Here is a 13,699-nt window from a genome sequence, read left to right as displayed (position 1 = left end):
TTAACACTGTCAAATTTTTATATATTAAATGAAAAGGTGAAGCTGCTCTAGAAGTTTAATTTATACGTTTTTCCAAGTTCTACTTAGCTAGCTGCATGTATGTGTATAGCAACGACATGGCCTTTGCGTGACCTCTGAAGTAATTTTTTACTGATAGAACAATCAAACTGCAAATGTCGCGGTAGGTGTAAACATTGTGGCTTATATTGAATGTCTGGGCAGAACATCTCAAGCCCCGACAAAGTCATCAGTGAGAAATATGATTGGTTAGCTTAGTTTGCTTATTCATTGAGCCGGTTCTTTGAGCAGAAAGCCGTTTGACAAACCTTCCCGAAAATCATCGAATGAAAACAGCTTGTTTTGTAAACACGACTATATAACGAATGTTTTGAGTTCTGACTACACGAGATTGACTACACGAGTCTTTGACGAAAGTTTTATTTTAAGAACACTCATCAGACATAATCAAAAGCAGTATGCAGAGGTTACGGCTGGCAAACAATTGATGCATGCGCATCAGTAATCCATTTCAAAGAGTCCATGCTACGTCCTTCTCTTGTCCGTCCAACGCCACAACTGGATGTCACAAGCGCGCAACGGGTACACTAGATAATTGCTTTACTGCGGAGCAGATGATTTACCGGGCCAGGTGAATTTCTACGCCCATTAGGGCACCTTGGCGCGTAAATACGTTCGTGTTAAATATATAAACCCGTGCGCATCGACGAATTAGTTTACACAAAATCCACGTAGAGAAATAAGTATCGCAAACAGACCGGTTGCGTCTATTATGCTCGTGTTTAAACACTCATATTAACCTGTCAGTTGGAATACCTTGTTCCAGAGAGCGCGCGCGGCGCTTCAACCGATTTTTTATCGCTTGGCCCATCTTATAAATCAATAGGTCGTTTTCGTATTATAGCGAGTTCTCCTAGAGACACGCAGGAGCCAGACTATAGTTGGTGAATGGGACACAAGCTTATCTACCAGCGGACACTAAGCTGAAAATTGTGTCATTGTGTTGAGGTTGATAGCTCGTTGATCGTCGTTAATCCCAGAGCTAATCCTGTAGGATAGTTATATAGAGATACCACAGACAAACTGGCGCTTCATCTATTATTGTCGATGCAATGATGTGGTGGTAATCACTTTAAGGCTGCACACAAATTTGATAGGTTAATCTTGGTTAAGACTAGCCAGTTTTGGCTCTTTGTTGAGAGGTTTATATAGCATTGTTGTGAAATTAATTTTCCAGCCAATTAAAGGAATAATCTATTAGAAGTATCGACGTTTTTTCTTTCATTTAAGCCTTTGATCGGCTTGCTATAGCATATGCAATATTGAACCAACTCAAGCCCTTACCGTACTTTAACTAAGAACTTCATGTGCAGTCAGGAAACTGAACGATCAAGTCAAGTTTACCCCTGTAGTGACGCAGGACGGACTCAAAATGGCCACTCAATGGACTCGATTTGAATGACTGTTTAGAAACGATTAAGTTAGAGTCGATGGTCGCATGGCATCAGTTTGTAGTCAGTTACCCTTAGCAACATTTAGCAAAATATCTTGGCGCTTTACAGTATTTGATCGAGTACAGTAGAAACAAAAGCATATAAATAATTGCTTTGTATAATATATTTATTTGGAGATTTGAAAAAAATGTCTGAGGCAATTCCCCACTACAGGATCTAAAAGTAATCCGTTACTATGGCAATCGTATTAAATACAGGAATTAAATACAGCCTGGAAGACCTTTCGATGAGCCTCAACAGATATTATTAATTACATAGAGCCGATAATTTTTTCTAATTATTTTTTTTTGCCCCTCCAACGCATGTCATCCATGGTCTCGCCACTTTGTTATAAATTTCATCGCTCAAAAGTTGCTCTCCCCCGCAATAAAGCCTTCGAGCGGAAAAACAAACATTGTAATTTTGATCCAGTAAGGGTGCTAATACCCGTAAATGCCTCGTAGTCGATAACATGAACGAAAAATACCCTTTCCAAACAAAATTGGACGATTACGAGCCTAATGATCGAATCCATTTGCTTATTTGATCCAGCTTCAGCGGTTGACCGTACACAAGCTTGATAAATTACTCTCATAATTGACTGGGAATTCGTACTGCAAAAAATACCATAAGCCGTTCCACAAAGAAAAGAAGGCGACTGATCTTCATAAATAAGATTATTTAGCATTTTAACACTTCACAAGTGTGAGGGATTAGTCCTTCAATAGCGTTAAACCGCAGCAAATAATCCATGTGTACACTATAACTGTCCGGTTCAGTCAGTTGGGAGCTAAAGTATATATAGCTAAAATTGAAATTTGGTAAACTTTGAACTTATTAACCTATATAAAAGAGCTATATGGCTAGCAATTTTTGGTGCAAATATTTCGTACAAATTTAAGCGCTTTTAGAAGTTGTTTTGATGTAAACGAAGAGCAAAGTCTATCGACCCTTGACTGGATTAGAAAGTTATGTTGTAGATTTGACGACACACTAGAGAACGCAGGTGAAAAAATTGATAGACCCCTCACCCCTACCATTTGATTCTGCGTAATTCTGCCGTGCAATTTTGATCTATATATTGGGCAAGCGAGTACCCATTTGGATCTCACATTATACTTGTAGATGTGCTTGACAAACTCGTCAAGTTTAAGTTTGTTTTGGTTTCCCTGTACTTTGAGGGCTACAGCTTTCCCTGTTAAAATATAGTCTTTTTCCAAGTTGGACCTAAGCAACACACAGAATCTGCATGTGTAGATTGGGTCACACCAGGAATTATAGGCCTTTCTGTCCAACCAAGATTGATAATGTAAACTCCGCAGTTAATTTCACGGAGTAATGCGCTTATTCGAAAAAATTAGTGGTATTTTGATGGTACTTTTACTCCTCTCAAAGAAGGGATAAAATCCTTACCCCAATAAAAGAATAAATTTACGGGTTTCATTTTTACCACAGAACAGGGGGTTCTTTTTCTGTCCAAAAATAGGGCCAAATTTCGGGGGTAACTTTTAACAAGTGGAGTATAACTGCTACTCTCAATAAACCTGTCGATAAATTCTGTTGATAAACCATGCAGTTGTAATCTGAAATTTTTTTCACACTTATTTTAATTACAGCTATATACACAAGCATATAAGATACATAGCAGATACACTCTTAGATAATTACGGATAATACAGTGCGAATAGTATACTATCCTGAAAATTCGTATAAATTAAGGTAAAAAAAATTCTACCAGGGTTGCCGAAAGTCCCAAACCGAACAACCGTTTCAAATCGCCACAATCTTGATCTGCTTCCGAAAATCTCCTGTTCACCTGCCTCTTTGACACGCTGTGCTGTATCGTCACCTTGCCTTGGTAACACTGGCACTAGAGAGGGTATTTCTTCCGGGGTACGATTATATAACGATCTATTAATCATCCATGCATTGCATTACCTTAATTCGCAAAAGATCAACGAAGTAGCGATATTGTGCTAAATATCTGTACTGCTTTCTAGTGTTTTGAAACGAAATTAAATGATCAAATTTTCAAATTGAAATGTACGTATTTCTTGTCACAAATCGTGAGAAATCGGAAACTTTCTTTTCAAATTTCGAGAGATTATATATTAAGTATAAGACACTTGCGCAGTAAGATAAAATTTTCTGTCAAAAAAAAACTGAGAAATTCGTAGCTTGAGGTTTTCGAAAAGTTTGCAAAAAGAACATAAACGTTAAAAAGTGCATTGTTTGAGAGAAAAGAGTTAGATATCTGATGCCGAGAACGGAGATTTCCTTGATTGCATGTTGACATCATTGTAATCATCCATCTCTTCCATCTCTTCAGCTTCGTCGTCACTTAGCCTCTGTTTTTCCTCATCGTACCTTTCATGATGGTCTTCTTTGAGCTCATCCGCGGCCTTCAGCTTGCTGTTTCTAAATTTCAGATCTTCCAGCTTCTGGTTCCAGCTGTTGTAGAACCGTTGCACTTCGTTGCGCATAATCTCTTCAATCTCCGCGCTTTGTTGGGCCACTAGCTCTTCATAGGACGTGTGAGGTGTGATGACCCTTTCGACTTCTGGAAAAAAAGGGAGAAATCAGAAAGATGCCAAACCGACCGATCACTATTATGCGTGTGTGTGAAATGATCTTTTTGACTTCTTGGATATGAAAGGGAGAGATTGGAAAGGTGCCAAAGAATTGACCGATCATGCACTGATATAATCAATTAATTATGCAATCGATAATATAAATTATACACGTGTTTTTAATGATTTTTTCAACATGGATAATACAGAAAGAGATCAGAAACACTTGATCGGTCACTGATACAATCAATTATTCAATCAATAATTATCTTCGAGGGATCAGATTGATATCCTTTTGAAACAATTGACCAAAGCCATACTGATTAAAGTCATTAATCTGTGCAATCAATCATATAGATTATGCACGTTTTCGGTCGATGCAGTCAATGATGAATCGCGTGCGATTAGTGGTCAGACAGTTGATTATTAGATCATTAATCGGTACACGAGAAGTATCTATAAATACTGACGATGTGGGTGTCGGCCCAGTAAGTTCCCCACGCGAGCATTAATTGCAAGGGTATGGGGATCAGAGTCTGTGGTAAAACGATTTTGTTCACCTGTGGTTTTAGGTTTTGGCTGTCTTGGTCTCCAGTATGCATATTCCCAAATCAAACCCAGCAAGGTCAGACCTACGACCAAACCAAGCGAACAGAATATTGCTTTTTGGAATATTGGAGATTCTGGGTCAAAGAGATTCTGTGTTTTCTGCACTGCGGCACTCTCTCCTGATTCCTGAGAAAATGACGAGGATCCATGGTTAAAGCCGAACTTAGCAGAGGTTAGTATATCTTTCTTTATACCGCAGTAAGCCGCTTTTGGTTCTGGCTACACATTGTAGCCTTGCTGACAATGCTAAAGCAGTAAAGCTTCGCAGTGTCAGTTTGAAATTAGATTACATTTTGTGAAAACGTCCGAGTTACCTACGCAAAACAAAATTCCAACTGAGATCACAAAAATTTTGCTTCTGGCTTTCTAATCCAGACTAATGGCTATGCTCTTTGCGTTGCTTTGCCCATCCCTGCATGGGCAGTGCGGTTTTGCACTCCCAATTTGCACTCCCCTGCACCCTGGCCTAGTGTATGGTTGCGCAACCCAACTTCCCTGCAGTATATCAACGGTTGCCACCAGACCTAGAAAATTAATTTGTGTTTGGAGCTGGTAAGAAGTGTCCATACCTCCATCGTTTTTGCATCATCCTGAATAATCTTCGTAATTTCTGTTTCCATGCTGTTCAACTTCTTCCGGGTGCACTTCTCAAATTCTTCGTTTTTCTCGTACCCTGCCGCGATTACGAATCCGTACGCGAACTGATGATCAAAAACTGTGCCAACTTGCAGTAGCGGGTCGGCCAAAGGTTGTGCCACGTTGTCTTTGTTTTGTGCCCAGTACCCTGCTACGTAGCTGTCCAATAAGCCTCCAATCGTGTCATCTTCCTTATTGATTATGGCGTTCTTCATTTGTTCCACTGTAAAACGGACTAAAATGAAAAGTTGACATAGCGGTTAGTGTGCTGGTGAAGAAGTTGTCTTATTAGCCCGAAATATTCTCAAGAAGAAAAAGTCGGGTTATCTTAAAACATTCTAAAACCTTCAAACCAATTGCAAATGCGCTTTTGTTTTCTTAATAGACGTACTATTGACAGTACATACATGTGACTTTTTGCTTTTAGCTTTTTGTTTATATTGTCAAACTAGCGAGGATTTACTGTGAATTTGTCAAGAAGTTTCATCCTCTAGGCGAAGAAAATCGCTTGTGCCAGCTTCCTAATTGCTGGAACTACAAATTTACTGTATATTTCTATTTGAATACGTGACTCACGATCTCTCTCCTATATTTATTCTGCCTACCTCCAACTTTAGCGTTATTTCGCACACCAAATCTTTGCTCTTCTGTGTTCTTGAGAGCGACAACCTGATAAAGTTTGGTTCAAAGTCAGTATTGATTGAAAGAAGTACCATCAAATGTTGTGCCCGCAGAACCATACAACATTACGTCATACTCACGTCGGATCCATAGAGTTTGATTTCGTTGCTCAAACTGATTGCTGTCAATGATGTGGTCACGGTGGCCGTGAAGATCGAGATGATTACGAGACCAATCATAATCCATACAAAAGAAAAAGCCCGTGCGAAGAATGAACGAGGTGAACGATCGCCATATCTACAAAAGAATGTAGAAAAACAATTAATAAGCCATTTAATTTTGTGGCGGGCATATTTCATGTCTTTTTATGCAACAAGAGATTTGTACTTCCATCCAGTACTTTGGGGAATGGCCAATTGAAGCAACTAGTGGTGCTCTCAAAAGCTTAATGCATTATTGTGATGGTAAACCCTCTCCTGGTAATGTGTGGTAATGTGTGGTAATCTGTGGTAACGCTGTCATTACTACCGTCAGTTAAACACTTACCCCACTGTTGTCATCGACACGAAAGCCCACCAGAATCCTTCCCATGCTCCTTGGAAAAACGATGGCGGAAATTCGTCTGGGTTCCAATAAGTATCCTGAAAGGATAAAATGACGGAAAATTTAGCTCAGGATGCGCTCCCTATTAGCACGCCCAACCCAATGAGGTGGTTGTTCACCTCTTTGTTGTTCCCTTTTGTTCCCCCTTTTATCATTCTTAATGCCCTATTCAGGTGGACGCTAGTGAAAACCCTCTCCCCTCTCGACCACACTTATTGCCCCCCCTCCCAAAGCGGTGCTTACCAATGCCCATATGATGATCCCAGATAATGCAGCCATCACCAACGTAAGCACGAGTACAGGCCATCCCTGAAAGACTGCACCCATCACCGCTTCTGCGGCGTTCGCAGAATCTTCGGTGGTCATGATGAACACCACTCCCGGTGCTTCCACCACAGGCATGTACGGGAAATTCTGGAATGTTGTATCTTTCATCTCGCCGTATATTGGAAAACTGATGACTGTTCCGTTTTCACCGATGTGGTCCTTGACAACCTCAGAGTCGTTAAGTGGAAGTGGCTCGTACGTGATGTTTGTGTGGCCATTGCAGCAGTGCTTAACGATGTCGTCTAAAACTCTTTTGAAGATTCCGTTTATGTTGCCATCTTTGTCCTTGTATATGTACGGAGGAATACTCCACCATTGCGCCTTTAACGTGTCGTCCTTGCAGTACGATGGCTTGGGTAGGGCTGTTATAGATAGGACACAGAAGGACGGTTATAGATAGGACACAGAAGGACATCGCAGAAATTGGTATTCATGAAATTTTAACTCGAAAAACCGCTTATCACTGGCTCACATTTGTGCATTTCTGTTTTGATCTCAATGAAAATCCTACTGGATAAGATAAAAAAATTCAAATTTCTTCTGAATACGTACTGTGTGATCTTTTAAAAGCTCAAAAGGCCAGTTTGAGAATATACACACAAGGTTATAAATTCAGACAATTTTACCGAGTGCAAGTTTCAAAACTTTAGTGCAAGACATATTTTGTGGATCATTTATAAATCTTTTTTGCTCATCAAATTTGAAGTCAGCTTTTAAAGGTAGATGGTTTTACTGAATTTGTATGCAACGGTTTTTTCATGCAAACATACGTTTTTACAAAATTGCCATGTGTCGTTGTTGGATGCCGTTGCCATGTGAAATTCGCCGTTTCAAAACACGTATACGCGCGTTGCTATTGGCTGTTAATTTCCTGTATACGTTATTAATTGGCTCACGCAACTCATGCATCTCGCATGCACTACTGTGTAATTATAACAGGGCTCGAGGAATTTACGCACGATTTGTCACAAATTCATTTGTCATAAATTAAACTAATGTCTACGCGGTAAAACTCATTTAGGTCTCTGGGCTTCGCGGCAGCTTTTAGATTAGCGATTAAAATTTATTAGTAAATTTGTTGTTAATATATAGCTAAGGTCTGACGTTCACAAACACCGCTCTACAGATCTCGAATTATCCTAGTATTAATAATTCACAATAAAGTTAATTATAGCCTGCGAACTTTTCCTCAATATAACTTTAAAGCAAAAACATCAAGGAAAGCTAGTGAAATGTTTTCACAGATTATACTATTGATAATCGTGCAAATACGTTGTACAAATTATATATCAAGCGATGTGCCTTCGTCGGATTTAGACGTAGTACAATTTAAATAATTTATAATAGAAGGAACAGGTTACAGTTTAGACAGACGTCATATTGATTAATGGAGCGAAGACTTAAACATAAATCAACTTTACACGTCTTTAGCATGTATTTTGTATTGATTCCTCACGTTTGCATCATCAGTCGAACCGGATAAAGATTTGGGATGATCTTTTTGTGGAAAAATTCATTAGTAAATATTTTCAAAAAGCCGGTGACGCTTTTTTCGCACGCAATACTAATTAATAATAGAAATCTGAACGCACGTCAATATTTTAGTCAACTTTCCAACATTTTCCAGCTAAACTTTCAAATTTACAGACCTACGACATGCGTAAAAGACTGGCAGCTAATAATGAGTGAATTAAATATTTAAACTTCCAATGAGTGTTAAACGTAGTTTCTCGCTATGCTACGAAACGCTAAACCACAAAATCGCATACTGTGTTGAACGCGTGCATAAAATCTAAGGAGTATATAGGTTTATATAAGCAGTGCAACTTTAAACTCGGTTTGGTTGAGTTCCCCTCGTCCACAAAAGGGCATCATAAAAGTTTTATACAGCCCACAGTTCTTTTCTGCCTAATATTTTAGGGGCTTTATTTTGGCTCACGTCGCGTTTACATCCTAAATCCTAAGTTCCCTATGAACAGTTTTGTAGCTTTGCGTGTTTGCACGCTCTAAAAGTGATTATTCAGAAAGACGTTCTGCGTGCAGAACGTATAAAATGAGCTAGAGAAACCAATGTTTGTTAATTTCGACTATCAATATGATATAGGTAATATAGATATTTTTAATTTTTGCCCCTGATCGGAGCCTTCCGTTATAATATAGCATTTGCGTTAGAGGTTTATTTCACGGCGATCTTGTGCAGATTCTGTATCTAGAAGATTTAGTTTCCACGACTCTACCGGCGAGCTGACTATTCTATCGGCAAACCGCTAGTTGCATCCATATTAGTCCTAGTTTGATAGTATGTACTACTTTATGTTCATAGCACCTTTCATGGCTCCGGCGCTATGCATGCAGAACCGGATTAACACTACATGAGTATAACAGAGTCAAATATTATTCAAAGTAAGCACTTAAATATAGAACTACGACTTGATACACCGTGAATATGCATATCATCATATGCTGTATTATGATGACTTGGTTGCGCTCTCTATGCTTCGTTCAGCTCGGTAACAGCGGCATGACATCTCAGCGCTGACGATCGTACACTACAATACGGTGTCTTTTCATTTGTGTCGACGAGAGTGCATGTGTTCAGAAAGCTGCCCCAAACTGATAATTTTTAAATCTCGAGCTAAACTTGTATATAATTATGTTCAAGGTTAAATTTTCATGCATGTAGTTAACCAAGAGATACGAGAATTAAAAACCGGTTCGTTCGAATCAAAACGTACGTTCAGAGCTTTCGGAATTTAAAGGCGGCCTTCGTTAGATACACACAAAAACAATAGCTCTTACTTGTGATATTTGCCGAATACGTAGTTGAAGAGAAGAAGGCCAGCAAGCCGAAGAATATCCACGCGTTCATGACGTTTCGATTCTTTCAACGGGCTTTATTCTTCTGATATATGACGTCCGATTCTTTATATAAATTTTCTAGGGTAATTCTGTACAACTCGCTGAAGAAATTTGAAGCTTTCTTTCAACGCAAAAGTCGCAACCTTCCAATTTTCACTCACGTCGAAATGTTACCGTTGTTAAATATTAATGAAGGTTTGCATATTAAAAACACCTCTGCACTTATGCTAATGAGTTTGCCTAACCGCGAAACGTATAAATAAGGACGGTTATACGGAACAGACAGCTTCATTATCAAGGTCTAGAACAAACTAAGCTCTGATATCTTCGTCCTGGGCGATTTTGAGTGGTTTCAAAAGCCCGAAAAGTTTTAAATGCGATAACAAAGTACAGCTGTTTCGTTTTTTGCATTAGTTACCCGGGTAACAAAAATGTCTTAATGTCAACTAAATTTTGTTTGACCGTGAAATAAGGCTCCGTTGTCAATCGTATTCGCATAGAAAGTACGACTGTTTAGTAGACGGGATCTTTATTTAAATAAGGAAAATATATTGCGCCGAAAACCGACGGGTTGAGTAGGATTAACATCCATATTATAGAAGAATGTTGTTTTATGACAGGCATTAATAATTTATCAAACTCGCGGTCGCCTATAGCATGTTTAGCAGGTGTCTGTTTAAAGCAGTATCCAAGTGAAACACGTTGTTGACGAGGCTGTGATAGATAAGCTCTTTCATGTTTAACCCCGCTTACGTTTATATCGTTGAAATTTTGCCTGGGTCGGTTGTGATTGTGACTTTTTGCTTCCAAAAAGGCCGTGTATAATCATATGTCATTTTGAAATAAGGTTTCTTTAAATTGGAGGTCCGTTTTAGTCTAGTTTAATATATCTTCAAGCATCTTTAGTTTGGAATTTCACTTGTGGAGACATAATTCGCATTGTTCGTTTTGCATTTTTTTTTAAATTGAGAACAGTAATTGAACTGGTTTATTTATGCTGTTAAAATTCTAAAGAAAATATGCAAATATTTCGTTAGCGAACTATAACTCCACAAATGAAAATCCACACTAAAGCCGGTTTTCCACTCTGCGGAATTTTTCGCCCGCACGAAATTTTTTGTCTAATAAAACGAACTGAAATTTCGTTCGGTCGAAAAATGCCGTGTAGTGGAAAACCGGATTTATTCTGCATTTTTTAGATTTGTGTGGAAGCACTTGCGAAAAATAGTAATTTCATCAAAGAAATTTTGCCAATGTTAGCGTGGGGAAAAGCTACAGCACGCACGCATGACTTTTTACCTACTCATTTTTGAATATGCAAAACTGTTTACACATTCTCGCGTGCAACAGATGACTGAATTCCATGACTTTTTTGACTGACATGCACTTATGTACATTTCACTTCTCGGAGGCTTTTAAAAGTTGGAAAGCGGAAACTAGACCCAAGCCTTTGCAGCCTGAGCTCAGGTTTTGCCGTAACGGAATGGAATTTTGCATGTAATTGCATCTGGTTCCCGTTGAATGCCCAGCCATATAGTTAAATGCCCAATCATTTATTATGATGCTGCTATATTTATTTCATATTCTAACTTTACATTAATATTTTGTGATATTAGCTGTAATTATCGGTTACTTATAATGATATTACTTTGGCCTTTTTTTTATTTTGTGAAATATTTTTCCAAAGTATGTCTTGTCCTAAATCTAGTGCGGGGTTTTCGAATTTCGGAGTTTATCGATCTTTTTCATAGTTTTAAAACCTTGGCGAGAGTGGTCGTCCGTCCAGGCCGTCTTGTCTGCATTTCGGAACGTCCAGGTCGCCTTGTCTGCATCTCGGAGCGTCCAGGCCGTCTTGTCTGCATCTCGGAACGTCCAGGTCGTCTTGTCTGAATCTCGGAGCGTCCAGGCCGTCTTGTCTGCATCTCGGAACGTCCAGGCCGTCTTGTCTGCATCTCGGAACGTCCAGGCCGCCTTGTCTGCATCTCTGAACGTCCAGGCCGCCTTGTCTGCATTTCGGAACGTCCAGGTCGCCTTGTTTGGAAATCAAATAGTCCAAGTCGCCTTTTTAGCACCTCTAGAGGTTCATTATCTGACCTTTCAAGTACTAAAGTCTCATCTTCCTCCGGCAAAACATCGGATTCCTCTGGGGGTTCGTTGTCTCCATCTAGTTTCCCAGGTCGGGTCGACCCACCTTGCTGTAGAGTACCATATTCATCTTCCTCACTCGTGGTCCATTTGTCATTTTCCCCATTCCAGTCATTAGAAAATGTGTTTACAAGTTCTTCGACAGTTATGCTTTCAGCAAGAGGTCCTTGAAAAGATATCAAAAAATTTTTTTATGTATCTTAGTTCCACGAGACAAATGTCATGGTTTTCCTTAAACCGGTTTTCCAGTAGCGATATTTTTCGCGCAAAGCAAGTTTATTCTTTTGTATTTGAGCTAAATTGCTCCAAATGGTAGCAGTTGACAGCTCTGAAACGAAAGTTAAATGTCGCTTCATACGAAAATCATCCCAGTTGGAAAACCGCTTTATTCATCGCCAAGACTCCTTATACAAACATATGCTTTTTTGTTGACTTTAGATGCAAGCAAACATTCGTTGTGCAGGTGAGCTCGCATGTAGGTTTTTTTGATGAGTGAGAAAATGTGCTGTATAAGAGTATATTTTATAGATGGCGAAGTACTTAAGCATGTAATACTACAGTAGTACAGTACTATCCAGAAATAACCTAAAACTGCGTTTGCGGTTCGGTTTGCGGTTCGGTTACGGTTTAGTTGCGGTTCGGTCGCGGTTCGGTTGCGGTCGACCGATAGGAACCGCAGCCGACCGCAAGGGAAAAAATACCTTCGCAGTGGCCGTTCGCTTCCGAACGAAATGTCAACCGTTTCACCTCGGTTCGACCTTGGTCTGACCTCGGTTCAACCGCGATCTGACCGAGGTTTGACCTAGGTTAACTGCGGTTTTTGTTAAGTTATTTCTACCCAGTACTGTATATGTACATCATCAGTTAACGGAGCGAATAATTTCGAGGCATGACAAGTGAACACGAAACTTCAGAGAAAAAAGCACCTGCTTTTAATTGCACAGCATAAAGCTCCGTATACAGACGCGAGCAGGTTTGCCTTGAAAACTGTACAGCGAGCAAGTTTTGATTGACAACAACTCTTTGTGAAGTATTATTTGCTCGTGTGTTCACGTGTTTTTAATGCACTATAGGCACATTAGAAGCACGACGTTTGAAACGCAAGCTTCTCGGAATTGAGTCATATTGATCGCAGTGAACAAGTCAAATACTATAGGTTAAGTTAAAACTATAGGTTGCAAGCGCTTTGAAAAATTTTTCAATTTCTTAGTTTGATCGACAGCACTTTTTTAATGGGTGTCTCTTTCCGGCCTCTCTGTCTTTCGTAACCAGAGTAAAAGCCGTAAATATTTCAACATTTTACACTCCTATCCTAAGAATCAAAGTATTATAAGCAACTCACCTGTGACGATCAACAATACCACGATGATACCTAAAGCGTGTTTGAGAAACATTATTTTAGTAACTATATATACCTTTACTAGTTCACGAGCTCAACAACAATTGTGAATGACACTGAAACGATAGATTTCGTTCTTATATATAGGCAGCCATCGCTTTCAACAGCGGGCAGGGAAATGAACACAGGAAGCATGAAACGAAATTTATTCTCTTGATCATTTTATCACGTTAGTTCACTTTAAGTAAATATGCAAAAGACGCGAAGCAAACGAATGACGCGACTGGACTGATATGATAAATTAAGCACTGGAAATATAACTTCATCAATCAATTAACTGCGATTCGATTTAGAATTCTTCGACGTCACTTGCATGAAGAAACACCTTCACCCATTATAACCGTGATGAGATAGCATACCTTATTTGCTTTTTCGACTAAATATTCCGATCATTTACTTCTGTGCGTGATACGTTTTTA

The 13,699-nt window shown here is 39.2% G+C and overlaps 2 protein-coding genes across 2 annotated transcripts; both read right to left on the bottom strand.

The window, feature by feature from the left end:
* Positions 1-2,912: 2,912 nt before the first annotated feature.
* On the bottom strand, positions 2,913-9,898 carry LOC114517780. The gene is made up of 8 exons (XM_028537601.1): positions 9,677-9,898; positions 6,794-7,239; positions 6,494-6,588; positions 6,088-6,244; positions 5,932-5,995; positions 5,260-5,561; positions 4,642-4,816; positions 2,913-4,071 (listed from the first exon to the last, which is right to left on the bottom strand). Exons 1-8 carry the CDS (start codon positions 9,744-9,746, stop codon positions 3,758-3,760), a joined length of 1,623 nt encoding a protein of 540 aa, XP_028393402.1. The 5' UTR covers positions 9,747-9,898; the 3' UTR covers positions 2,913-3,757.
* Positions 9,899-11,301: 1,403 nt separating this feature from the next.
* LOC114517789 (cadherin-related family member 5-like) lies at positions 11,302-13,321 on the bottom strand. The gene is made up of 2 exons (XM_028537611.1): positions 13,224-13,321; positions 11,302-12,047 (listed from the first exon to the last, which is right to left on the bottom strand). The coding sequence occupies exons 1-2, from the start codon at positions 13,273-13,275 to the stop codon at positions 11,482-11,484; spliced, it is 618 nt and encodes a 205-aa protein (XP_028393412.1). The 5' UTR covers positions 13,276-13,321; the 3' UTR covers positions 11,302-11,481.
* Between the last annotated feature and the right edge of the window lie 378 nt (positions 13,322-13,699).

The sequence above is a fragment of the Dendronephthya gigantea genome, unplaced genomic scaffold, assembly GCF_004324835.1.
Source record: "Dendronephthya gigantea isolate DGI-Jeju-01 unplaced genomic scaffold, DenGig_1.0 000009F, whole genome shotgun sequence".
Taxonomy (NCBI): Eukaryota; Metazoa; Cnidaria; class Anthozoa; order Malacalcyonacea; family Nephtheidae; genus Dendronephthya; species Dendronephthya gigantea.
This window is presented reverse-complemented; position numbering and strand designations above follow the sequence as displayed.